We start from the raw sequence: 13,983 nt of genomic DNA on the forward strand, positions 1-13,983 counted from the left end.
AACCCCTTCCCTGGGATGCTAGGCTTTTGCTGCTGGCTGGGGAATGCTTTCCCAAGCCAGCAAGCTGGACCCACAATTTAAACCAGGCCCTACATATAAATTATTAAAGGTCCACAAAAAAAGAAGGCACTCAGGAGTAAAAATGGTTTAAAAGTTCTGCTCATATGTTTCTGGGTGGTTTAATACTGGGTGTCTTCAGTCTCAATCTAAGTGTTCTAGAAGAATTTGGAATCCCGAGAAGAAAAATGGAAAGATCTTAACATACTGACATGAAAAAGATCAGGTCATCCATGTTTTGGAAAAAAATATGCAGTTCAGCCCTTGTGTTTGTGCACTGTTTGATCTTTAATATTCATGTAGTCTTGGGTCAAGGTGCCATATGAAACAGGTCAGGTTGATGAATTGTATGAATAAATGTTTTATTTGCTAAGAAGGATGAAATTGGTCCTGCAGAATCTGATTGACTGGTTCAAAGGAATCTGGGGTTTTCAAATCTGATGATTAAACCAGGAAACCTCCTCTTCTGCTTTACACATTCTCATTTGTATTTCAGATATAAAGCACAGCACTAATAACCTAACCTGTGAAACTGTCTCATTTAAAAAAATGTATAAAAAATGATTAAATTCATTCTGATACAGCAATTCCTCTCACGTTCCTCTGAAGAGATTTTATCTCATTTCATTTACTGTCATGGGGATAAGTGAAGTGTATGGTCTCATCCCTGTAATTAATCCTACATGTATTCCTATATATGCTTATTAACCTTAAATGACAACATTTTTAATTCTTAATTCTTACATTAACTTAAGGTAAATTTGCACTGGATAAATCTAAAACAAATAATTCTTGTATATTAAAAATAAACTATTTGTTTTCCACTATCATTTATTTAGGTTTTGTCCCAATTTGCTCACTCGGTTTGTCTCAGATTGGCCGTATGAACCTTGGGATGGATGCCAGCACCTTCAAGTATTATACTATGTGTGGCCTTCAAGAAGGCTTTGAACCTTTTGCTGTCAACATGAACCGTGATGTTGCTATGTGGTTTAGCAAGCGCTTACCAACTTTTGTCAACGTGCCAAAAAATCATCCTCATATAGAGGTAACATTATATGTTAAGAAGGCACCTGTTTCTAAACAGTTTACTTAGACTGAGACATTAAACCCCTACTAATTCTTACTGTCGTCAGGTAATATATTGCATAAAGCTACTAAGTCAATCTTGGCTAATTCCAGATCTCTTTGCCTGGCCCAGCTTCATTAATGATAGTCTGGTCACCCCCATATGGTGTGCATTATTGCTTCTTGTAGATGCACTACTGATTCATAACCAGTACACTGGGTACTGACAACATGTCTGTTAAGGCTTTTAAAAATGCTTTTTGAGTTCGAATATATATTTTCTATCTTTCCTAATTTTTTATCCCCTTTTATCTGCATGCTTTTCTTGATAGCATTTTTAATTGTCTTTAGGATGCATCAAGATAGCAGTTATTGAGATACTACATTAAAATTAAAATGGGATTCTAAAGTAATTTTATACATGAGGGATTTAAAAAAACAACTATTATTTTCTGTTTTTATCTATGGGACATTCCACTTGACCATAACATGTAAGGATAAAACAACTACCTCTTCATAAAAAATTAATTCTTGGTCGTTTGAATTCACTACGAATTGCAACTGTACAAATGTAGTGCTAAAAGGAACAGCATGAGATGTTTTCTACTTTATGCCTCTGCTCTGAGGTAGGAGATATACAGAGAGAGAGAAAGAGAGGGAGAGAGAAAAATACTGGAGGATATTCCCAGGATATGCTTCTTTATGACCCCCTTGATATGTCTGCACATTATGACAACAAGCTATTGATAACTGCTGTTGAAATATATTTTTTCAACCAGATGGGCACCCGTATTGTGTTGATTTAATCTAGATTACATTTCCTTACTTCAGTTATGAGGGTATAATGTAGGATAGCCCTAACAAAACAAAAACCCTAACAAAATAAAGATAATTTTTCTACCTAACCTCCAGGCCACTTAGCAAATTAAAGATGGAGATTTTTACAATTATTTGTTCTTGATAAATCTAATTTATAGCTTCTTGCTTTATGATCTTTTATGTGCTTATACATTGATTGGGAATAAATTATTTTATTTTTAGATAACAAGAATTGATGGAACCATTGAAAACCCACCTCGTTTAAAGGTTACCCACAGGACATTTGGCACACAGAATAGCAATGCAGACATGATATATTGCCGTTTGAGCATGCCCATTGAGTTCCATTCATCTTTTAACTATAACACTGGTGCAGAAAGTGCCTCTGCTGATGCTTTCCAAAAAAGGTTAGATTTATGTTCAATCATCTTGTGGCACTTGTGGTATATTCCTCTAATCTAAATTTGAAAAGTATTTTGATTAAAAAAATATATATATAGTATAGCAGTATGCTGTCCAATACATTGTAATTTTATAAGTTACATGTTTCTGATATTCTCTTTTTCTTAAAAAAATGCAGCATTTTAAAGTGGAAGTTCAAATAACTTTAAAACAAACTTTGCTACAGAATCCTAGACACTCAGCAAGTTAATCTACATTAAAGACATATGTAGAAGATTCTCATGCATTATGCAGAGGGTATAATGATTAGCTATGAAGCCATTGCATATTTACTCTCTTCATTCATGTGTATGTCAATGCAGCAGTACACAAGCTCTAGGAAGGAAAAGGCAGTTGGGTAGTTTTTTTTCAAAGTATTTAGTTGTTTGGGAGTTAAACAGCTAAATAACTTCACAAATATTGCCCTGAGTCTTTGATTTGTTGCTCTAAATCTCTATTATACTGCTTCCTTTTGTCAGCAGGGTCTCCTGATCTCAGGGGCTAGGGACAGAAGTTACACATAAAGTAGTTTAAGAGATCAGAAACTGGTTTAAACCTGTAACATAACAAAAGTTCAGTGCACATAAACCAGTTTCAAAATGGCTGCAACTAGTTTAAGATAAATGTGGTTGAATGTAGTATCACACTTAACTGATTTAGGTCAAACTGGTTTATGAAACTTCTGTCCCAGACCACTTCCTGGTTTGAGTTAAATCAGAGCCCAGCATGCTTTGCAGCCCTTGACTGGGCTGTGCTATCTGTTCCAGAGAGCAGGGCTGGCTCCACCCCTCTGGTCCCTAGCTGGAGCAGTGAGGGCTGGCTCACTGCCTTCTTCCCCCCCACCACCCGCAAAACTCCAGCTGGGGTCTGGGACCAGGGAAGGGGGTTAACCTCCCCTTCCCCCAAGTATGGAGCTGCCCTGCCCTGCCCTGCCTTGCTTGCTTACTGCTGCCTGCGACTGTGGACTACAAATCGCAGAGTCACCTGGGAACAGGAAGAGGAAGTGATGAGCAACCCTGCAGAGTCCTGCTGCTGTAAGTCTGGATTGCAAATCTCAGAGAACTCAGGGGCAACAAGAAAAGGAAGTGAATACACAGCCTATGCTGACTACATGCCAGAAAGCCATGCTCTAGCATGCCCCAGATTCTGGCTGGAGCCACTGCAGTCATGTGGCTGCATTTCCTGAATCAAAAGTGAATGTCTGTTCATTTGTGTATTGGTTCAATCTTTGTAGCTTAAACTAACCTGCAAAGACTAATCAATTGAGCCTCAGGCTTTTTGACTGTCTGTACTTAGCCAGAAAGGCTCAGAGATGCAGTAGCAACACAATTCTCAGGAGAAATTCAGATGGAAGGGAATGCCCCTCCTTTCCCAGACCAGAGTTCCCTAGTCTGGAAAAGATACAGGGGAAGCTTGACTCCTTCTGATTGTAGAGGAATCCAGTATACAGGTGTTCATTCTAGCAAGGGACCTCTCACAGGGGAAATCTTCCAGGTGTGAACCTGGAAGATCTTTGTCCTGAATGGAGTATGTTTCGTCCAGGAGAAACTGAATTTCTAGCAATTTGTTCCTGGAAAGAGGTGATTCTCCCAGTAGAAATGTAATGCCTACATATAACCTTACTTATCAGTCACTTTCCTTTCCCTGATTCTCTTCTGAAAGGCCTGTTGCATACTACTACTCTAGAACAGAAAAATAAGTCTTTGCCTAAGAAACAATGATTAATCCATATTAAGGAGCTTATTTCAAGTGCTCATTAATAATAAAAAAAGTGTCACCATATTTTAACTTACCAGTTTTCTAAAATGCTGCTTTTCTTCCTCAGAAAACAGAGTCAAGAAATAGCTGTTCCTTCAACAGTAAGTAAATATGTTAAATTATGCTTTACATTATCTAATAAAACAATTTGACATGTGGCTTAAGTTTGCATTAGAAAGCGGTCTGTTGAAAGATCCTTTTTCAAACAATTGCTGCTGGTTTTGTATATAGCCAGAATGCCCAAAGTTTTCAAACTTGCTTCGGTTTAGGAATCTAAAATAATATTTAGGCACCAAAAATGAAAGCAGTCTGGTTTTCTGAAGTTCTGAACACTTGCAGCTACCATTAAGCCAGAGGGTGTCATGGATGCTCAATACCTCTGAAACCTCTATCAGAGGTATCAGAGTTGTTCCCAAGTGCAATCAACAATTGCATATTGATCCAACTGATTGTCTTAATTATTAAAAACTTGTTGAAAGTCTATACACTAGAAGAATTGCTGTGATAGCTATTCTGAAGTATTTTTGCAAAAAAAATAATCATTCCTTTTTAATTCAGTTACTCATGAATACTTTTTTCTCAGTTTTTTTATTTTAATTTGTCTAAAGAATCTGGATGCTGAAATGGAGACAAATGAAATGTGCAAGAATATGAAGAAGTGTTATTCTGAGTGATTAAATGAGAAGATAATAGTGAACTCTGTCAGGAACAAAAGCATCCTTCTTTTTGTTGGCATTCTATTGCTCTTAGTTATTATGTGTACTACCACAGTACCTAAGAATCCTAGACAAAAAACACTGTGCAAAGTGCTATGAAGACAATAAAAAGACAGTCCCTGAATACCAATTATTTTTAATGAGACAATCTCATAATTTTATACTCAAAGTAAGATGAAGAAATGCAATTGCATGAAAATATGGCAGTATTCCATAGCTATGGGCCCAGTCACTCTGTGACAAACCTAAGGATGAGCCAAGCCCTGTCCCTAGCTATCCTGCTGTGTGGCTTCAGAGCTTTGACCACAGTTGCTCTGAGGTAACTCCTGTCTTTGACAAAATGTCAGTCTAACCAGCACTTTGTCCAGGCCTTGCAGGAGCAAGACTGTGCTGTGTCTCAGAATCCTCCTGGTCAGTGGTTTTCAACCTGTGGTCTATCCTATCCTGTCTTCTTCCTTGTTTAAGCCATATTACAAACATACATTCATACAAATAACCATTTTTCATACAAATACATTAATGATAACAGTTAACATAACTTATTTTGGCTGTGGATAGAAACCAAACATGGCAGTGGTAAATCTAATTTAAGGGACTATCTGTGTATGCATAAAAATATTCCCCAACATCAATCACTGCATATATGGCTACGTTGTGACATCCCCCAAACTGTCTGAAGTGTTTTGAACCTTTATTGCAGTGTAATGTAATCTGAATAACTTTTTATTATCTAAATTACTTTTTACCTTTATGGAAGTTTATTATTGCTTTACTGTTTTTCTGCTATTACTTCCTTGTAAAAACATTATTTACTATAACAACAGACCATTTTTTCATATTTCAGAATTTTAGCAACTATGCAGAAACGTACATGTTGGAAATATAGTCAATACAGTACACAGTAGCTATGCTACATTATTGAAGTTCTTTATGCAGAAAACCATTAGAACAAAGTACCAAACTGGGTCAGACCAATGGTACATCTAGCCTAATATCCTTTCTCTAACAGTGGCAGAATTGAATGCTGTAGAGTAAAAGCAGTGAACTGGATATCTCTGGAGTGATCTATCTATCCCTTATTTAGTACCTTCTCTGGCATCCACCATTATTAGTTTAAAGATGCCAGAGGGAACATCTCCAACCATTCTGTTCAATAGCCATTAATAGATCTATTAATTCATGAATTTATCCAGGCCTTTTTTAACCTGGCTCTGCTGTCTGCCTCCACCTCCTGTGGTAATGAATTCCACAAGTTAACTTCATGTTGCATAAAAGTGCACATGCATATATGCTGTTAATTGTTAGGGTTGGTATGTTGTTATAACCACGATGGTCCAGGAAATGTACAAAGCAAGGATTTTTTGTGATATCTGTTGTTGGACTAACTGTATAGTTGGAAGAGCTGCTGGACAAGCTTTTGGACATAAAGTATCTTTCTTCTCGGATAGCTTATTTGTTAACAGTAATTCCTATTTTTGTCTTCATGAAATAACTCTGTTTTCTACTATTAACATGCTGTTTCTGCTCTTTTCAGTACTATTATTCAGTGCGAATATTTGCTGGTCAAGACCCATCCTCTGTTTGGGTTGGCTGGGTAACCCCTGACTACCACTACTACAGTGAAAACTTTGACCTAAATAAAAATTGCACAGTGACGGTTACTTTAGGAGATGAAAGAGGCAGGGTTCATGAAAGGTAGGGAACATACTCATTGGTTAGTAAAGAAAATCTTTAAATTAATTTGTTTTGTTAAAGAAATCAAAGTTAACTTAATTTTTCCACAAAGATGAATTAAACTGAATTAATTACAGATCAGGTTTTAACATTCATCTAAATTGGAAATTTTAGATGGGACTTGTCATTAATTCATGTATTTATTAAGAAACACATTTGACGTGGAATTGTTTTAGCAAAAATGCCATTCTGAATTAACCTGTGGTTTGCAAGACAGACGTTACCGCTGAGTGATACTCAGAAAATGAAAAACTGTCCTCCCTTTAAAATCAGTAAGGAACATTAAAGAGGGCCTTTCCACTCTGACCTACATCCAGGAAATATTGACTCATTGCTATAACAAGAGAAAAAAAAAAGATATCTGGACAAATGGGACATGGCTTTAGAAAGCAACTTCTTAATTCTATACAGCTCAAAAAAGATCATAAAAATCAAGTAGTTTTGTGTTTTAAAAAGCTATTCCGTCATTATGATATAAAATACCAGGACCAGATTAATCCTTTAGTGGGCCCTAGGCAACCAAATTAATGGGCCCCGGGCCAGTCGAGACTACCCGCCTTCCCAGCCCAGCACTGCTGCCCACAGGGAGCGGGGCTCAGAGCTGCTGCTAGGAACCAGCCACAGTGGTGGCGAGACTGCTGGAAGGGAGGGAGAGGGAAGAAAGGGAGGTGGATGCGGCCATTCACCCTGCTGTTGTGGAGGGAAAGACTGGGCCTGCCTGCATCTCAGGGCCATAAGCATGTGCCTAGTTTGCTTATGCATTAATCTGGCCCTGTACCATTACAATACCATTAACAACAAACATTCAAAGATTCTAGTTATTACTGAAGAGCTACCAGTATAGGGTACATCAGTGATTCTCAACCAAGGTTATGTAGCACCCTGGGTGTCATGAAATACTTTTAAGGGTTCCATAGAGTGTGTGGACCTTGCAGAAGCAGCCAAACACGGCCTGTTTACACCTTACACTGAAGTCATATGAAGCTGTTCATGGTGGGAAGAGGCTGGCTGACTTGATCAGGCCTCAGACAGAAAGTACAGTGGCTTCCAGTGCTAATGAAGAGGTCTGGGGAGAATGAACTGGTGGAGAATGAGCTGCAGCTGCTTACAGGGAGTTCAGGGAGCTGCAGGGTGAGCAGTCACAGAGATCAAGGTAGTGTGTTAACATTAGTACGGGGGCATGAGGCTGGGCCCTCCAGCACTGGGCAGCCAAAACTAGGGCTTTCTTCTCCAGAGGGAGCCCAGTGCTCAGCCTACTGCACACACAAGCCAGCACCTACTGTTAAGGAAATGAAGTTGTTTCTAAAAAGTGTGCTTCTAATGTTGGTCCCTAGCCTATAGTCAGACCATTTTACCCATATAAATATGGGGCTGTGACCCTGCAGTGTTTTATTTTCTGATTTCCTACATGCCCATGTATTCTAAATTGTAGTATTGCTTTAACAGTAGAGTTTCTGCTTTATTTCCATGTTCTTAATTTAAAACAATGAAATGATTTTTAAAAAGGTATCTAATCTAAGGTAAAGGGACTTCAGAAAAAAATAATTAATGCCCAGTCATAAATACATCAATAATCTTTCTATAACATTTTGAAATGGGGTGCTGCTAATTTCAGAAAAGTTAAGAGATGTCTTGAGTCTAAAAAGTTTGAAAACCACTGATGTACATCTTAGGTGTATATTTAAGCAGTCAGAATCTAAGTAACTATTTGTCCCTACTGGTTTTTATATTTTTCTTCTAGTGTGAAGCGTAGTAACTGCTACATGGTTTGGGGTGGAGATGTAACTGCTCATTCACAGAGATCAGGCCGCAGTAATGTTGATTTAGAGATTGGATGCCTTGTTGACCTGGCTACTGGAATGTTGTCATTCACTGCCAATGGAAAAGAGCTTGGCACTTGTTATCAGGTATTTTCAGCTTTTCAGAATATTATCTAGTAAGCTGCCTGTTGTAACAGGTTTATAAAGATTTTTCTTTCCTTCCAAGCTACCTAACTGAAAATTAATCTTGTGATAGTAGGACATAATTCATACCTTGCTATTTAGAAATGTGTGTCCATAAAGTGTGTACACCTATTGTGTAATGCCACATTTTTTCTGTCTAATAATTCTCTTAATCATAGTGTTCATGATATTTACATCTGAAAAACAATATAAACAGTTTAGATAATTTCACAGAATGGATCATTTTCACCCTTTGGTTTTACTTCTAATGTAATACTTTCATATTTGAAGAACAACAAGGAAGTGTGTTAAGTTGAAAAACAATGTTAGTTAAAAACCATGAATATATTCCTATTTTTATTAAGATTTTGGAAATACTTTGGGACAGATTCTATTCTACTTATTGCATATCTAAACAGATTAAGGTGCCTAAGTCCCTGCTAAAGTAAAATCCATTAATGTAGCTATTTTTGTAAACACCATTATCTGATCCCTAAGGTTGAGTTACAAAAAAGCAATGAAGAGGAGGAGGAGGAGGATGCACATACCTGTTGTATAAACAATTTTTTCTGGGAATAAAGTAAAATAGAATCACATTTATGGGCCTAAGACCATTATTTCCTGATTTTGAGTATGTAAGGTATTATTAATCTTTTTATTTTTGAGTTTTTACACTGATTCTATCCTGTTTAGATTCCAGGGTTTAATAAGTTGTAAAACATGTCAACAATAAAATAGTTAATACACAAGATGAATAAATGGAGGTGGAAACTTGGGGCACATACAGACACTATACTTAGACTGGTCTAATTGAACATAAATCAGTCTAAACCCATAATAGTACAGAAGTTGGGTGCAAATACACTGGTCTGAAAATCATGCAAGTGACCTAAGATAGACCTGGTGTGAGGTCTGTTAATCAGTTCAGATTGATTTAGGTTAGACCAATGCATTGAACTTCTGTACTGTTTCTTGGTGGTCAGCCAAGGGTGCTGACAGAAGTGGAAGTGACATTCTCACACAATCGGCCCCATGAAAGTGCTGTACAGCCATGCACTGACAGAAGTGCACAGCTTCAGGGCACTTTAAAAGTGCCTGACTGCATGACAAATGAACCGGTTTAGATGAAGGTGCCTCAAAGCAGAGCATCTTCATTAACTTCTATCAGTGTGTGCTGGGAGTAGGGCTGGGCTTGATGCAGCTCAGCCCCACTCCCGGTGCTGTCCTCAGGATGGGAGGGGGGAAGGGAGGGAGGGAGGGAGTTCCATCACTCCAGGCTTGGATTTGCTTAGCCTGTGCTAGAGGGTGAGGTAGTTGGATTGGATTGGAGCCCTTCCACCTCCTCTCCCTTTCTTCCCTGCAAGGGACTGGGCACTGAACAAAAGTTCTTTCCATCTAACAGGGGCTTCTGAGCAATATTTTGTCAGGTTACAGGAGAATTGTTCTGTGTTGTTGTATCTGTGTTTACTAAGAGCTAAAAGTGTGTATAAAGAACACTGCAGATACATGAAGTGAGACATTTCTAAATGTAAAAGGGAAATTTTGACAACCACAGCCCATATGAAACAATATGTACTTTTCAAGGGACATACTTTTATATGATGAAAGCTGTTTCATTTTGAAAACATCCTATGTAAAATTGTTATGCTATTTATATAGGAATGAACACCATTATTAAAAATGTGATTTTTAAGCCTGTTCTCCTCCATTGTTGCAGTAGACTTCCAAAATTGGATGAGAAAAAAGCCATACTTTTTTGGGGGGAGGGGGGTTGACTGAGTTATAAGGTAACCGTTTCCCATTTCTGGTTTATCATCTTACTGCTCAACTTTGGCAGTAGGTCGAAATATCTTCATTGCCATATGCTCGGGTGCCCTGGGAGCTGGGACAGCCTAGCTCTTCTTCAGAACTCTGACCATTCCCCAACCACAGAACTCCCTTTCTAAGAACACTCTTTGGGGCATGAACCCACACATCCTGAGGGATGAGCGACCAGGTTCTCCCAGATTATCCATTGGCTCCACTTCATGATTTGGTGGCTAGCTATCCTCTCTGAGAGCACTGTACGAGATAGATTCCCTTCCCACAAACAGCCAGAACAGAATTTGCTATTCAAGTACAGAATAACTAGTTCTTTTCTTTTCTCTCTCAGACCCAAAGATGGTTCATTTAAGTATGCTCCTAATTTTGCAAAGAACTTCCAGGGAAAGACTTTTCACAGAATTATTTCTGATGTGGCAGAAAGGCACATCATAAGTCAGGTTTTTATATAAGAAATTAAATGAGAATATCATACAAGAAATTCTGTGCTCTTGCAGCCTGTCTCTTTCTCTGAAAAATACTTTTGAAATATTGATTGCTTTCAAGATGATTTTTTTTAACTGTAGCTGATAAGCAGGTTGTTGAAAAAATAAAAGATGCAGAACTTCTCATAAAGTTGTAATATATTTTATATAAAGCATTACTCAGGGACCTTTTGAGCTATTTCACATAGTTTAAAACTTAACTCTGATTTTGAAAATAGCATTGAAAATAGTCTTGTTTGGCTTTTTGGATTAAAATAAGAAAATATAATGGAGTTTCCCATAACCAGCTCATCTCTCACCTCTCTTGAGATGAGCAATTGGTATTTCAGCCAGATGTCTGGACAGAGTGCACGATAATTGTTATTCTAATGTTGAACCCGTTTCATTTTTTCAATTATCTCAAGTGGAGAGAAGGACCAATATCTGTATGATAAACCTCTGCTCCAAAAAGCCTATTGACTAAAATGAGGAAAATGTCACACTTTAGACCTATTAGGCAATATTATACAATCTAAAAATATTTTCCTACATTAAAAATAAGGGCAGAAATTGTCATATAAAATTAAGAGATTTATAATTCTTTCCCTGTAATTGCCACAACAATGCCAAAATTACAGAAGACAATTGGGAACTTGAATTTATTTCATCTTTAGTTCATTTTATTCAACAGTGCCCTGATTTTCACATAAGATTAAAAAATACAAATATACTTATAGAAAAAATTAATCTGATTTGTCTATTTAATCTATCCATCAATACCAGTCGTTAACATTTTTTCTATCTTTAGTCAGTTTCTAAAAATGTCTAAAATATAAGACAGATCTGGTAGTGCAGATATGATGATGTAGCTGTGATGGTCCAGAAATTATGCAAGAGGAAAGCATTTTTAGGGTGATATCTTTTATTGGATCAACTGTGTATTTGGGATATATTTAGATAGGCTTTTGAATGCAAAACATTCTTCATCAGGTCTAGCATTTGAAAGCTTGTCTAACTATACAGCCAATCTAATAAAAGATAACCTTGCCTCTTGCATAAAGTATTTTCAGTGTTTTCTCATTCTGGTTCATGATAAAAACATACAATTGTTTTTTATTAAAATACTTCATTTTGACATAACGCTTTGATTTTCTACTCCTGTGGAAAGCACTTCTTAATTAACAAACAAAATGTGCAGTCATTATGAAGCCTTCCCTTAAAGGTGAGAAATGCATGTATTTAATGGATGTCCTAATGTTCAAAATGCATTTCTTAAAATGCAGCATTACCATCTTAGAAAATATTGGACTTTGACAGTGTTCATTTTGCAGAGTGCCATGCATTTTGTACAATCATGATCTTATATTTTTTTCTATGGTATAAAACTGTTTCTTGAAGTGACCTACTGAGCTGTTTCAGTGTGCAACTGCAGACATCAGTAGTTTGACGCACTTTTCAGCTTTGGAGCTTTAGGTTTATTCACAGCATATCAGTTACTAGTTACATATATTATATGCAAAAAATAAGATATACCTGCATGTGTATTACATGAAATACCCAGTGGTGTGATATAAATATTTCATAATACTCATTTACCATGTCTATAGATATTTTAAGTTTGTTATACAGGACATACCAAACTGAAAGAAAATAAAAACATCCCTCTGGCCATAAGCTTGTGCTTTTCAATTTAGCTTAAAAAATGTATTGTTAGGATCTTTTAGAATATTCTTAAAAATAAATTGTTACTTTTCTACACTCCTTATCTCAAGAACCGTGAATCAAACCATATAAATGAAAAGAAGGGAAAGTTTCAAACATTCCAACATCTGCAACTGTTTTTGCCTGTAAAACACAATTTTGCAGCTTTAAGGTGTTAACTATTGTGGTCTTTCAAGGCTATGTAACACAATGCATATATCTACATGTTGCCCTACAGTGATGTAGCGATGCACTACGTCGCCGTATGGCACACTATGGTGATGTAGCAATCACAGGGGTCCAGACATGGTTGCCAGTTATATTGCCATAGCGGCGTGCTCCCCAATTCTAATGCACCACTATGGCAATTTAGCAGTAAGATCTAACCACATACCGTGAGCATGGTGCAGTAATCACCTGTACTTCCAAAAGGAAGTACTAAAGTACAGCGCCGTATGGTACGATACGGCCGTAGCAACATTACCATACGGCAACATGTAGACATGCCCAGTATGGTGAATTTCATGCTCACCAGGAGTTATACTAGCTTACCTGCCTTTGGAATTTAAATCAGTACCCTTACCAGACCATCCAACTCATTTGAAAGAGGGACCCCACTAGCTTTCCACTAGCTTCCTAGAATTGCAATAAAAAATAAATATAAGGTATGCCATCTCCATGGAAAAAAGGATACCTATACTTTTCAGCTTCACTGAAATCATTCTTACCACAAGACAATCAGTAATACATTTTATTACTGAACAGAAATAAGTTTTATTACATAGGAAAGGTAGATCATAATTTGGAGACAAACATGCAAAAATCAAACAAAAAAATTTCACCCTGATTTTTAACTTGATCCAACTTCTCACTAAGCACAGTCAGTGTTTTGAGTGGTCACCCTCCTATTACCTCTTCCAGACTGATACCACTTTTTATTAGCTGGGGACTAGAATCTTCCCCTAGCCATCAGGACTTGCCAGGCAACTTTAATTTCCAAAAATTTTCCCTTAAATACCTTATTCTTTTCTCCCTATCTTTATTTCTCTGTTTAGTTCCGTTCTCATCAAACATGTATATAAATTAGGCAGATGATTTCCTTTCCCTAGGCAAATTAAGTGTCCTATTCATTCTTGTATCCAAGGAAGGAAGCAACATTTCTATAAATCTCTAATCAGATTTCTCTCAGGGCCTTGTGACACCTTATGCTGTGAGCTGCACAGATGTTGATGGGTGTTAGTGCTAGCTTCAGCTCGGAACAATCACAGGCCACCAGGGGCCTGGAGGACTGAAAGCTAAGAATCCCCCCCCTCCCATTCCAAGCCTCACCCCTGCTCCCCGGGCTCCCCCCACCCCTGGGGCATTACTTACTTGTGGCTGCCCACACTGTCTGTCCTGAGGAACAATCAGGGAAGGGTTAAATTGCCTGCCCAGCTGCTGGTTTTGATGGCTGCTGCTCTT

General features: G+C 37.5%; 1 protein-coding gene across 3 annotated transcripts in view; it reads left to right on the plus strand.

The window, feature by feature from the left end:
• RYR3 (ryanodine receptor 3) overlaps positions 1–13,983 on the plus strand; it is a 585,375-nt gene that overhangs the window by 274,072 nt on the left and 297,320 nt on the right. For all 3 annotated transcript variants that reach the window (XR_003092800.1, XM_025197735.1, XM_025197736.1), the window contains 5 exons: positions 897–1,105; positions 2,167–2,351; positions 4,211–4,244; positions 6,394–6,554; positions 8,335–8,500. Coding sequence is in view for 2 of the 3 variants with exons in the window: in XM_025197735.1 (XP_025053520.1) it covers positions 897–1,105; positions 2,167–2,351; positions 4,211–4,244; positions 6,394–6,554; positions 8,335–8,500 (755 nt within the window). In the remaining variant the exon portion in view is untranslated. The remainder of the gene's footprint in view (positions 1–896; positions 1,106–2,166; positions 2,352–4,210; positions 4,245–6,393; positions 6,555–8,334; positions 8,501–13,983) is intronic.

The sequence above is a fragment of the Alligator sinensis genome, unplaced genomic scaffold (genome assembly GCF_000455745.1).
Source record: "Alligator sinensis unplaced genomic scaffold, ASM45574v1 scaffold262_1, whole genome shotgun sequence".
Taxonomy (NCBI): domain Eukaryota; kingdom Metazoa; phylum Chordata; order Crocodylia; family Alligatoridae; genus Alligator; species Alligator sinensis.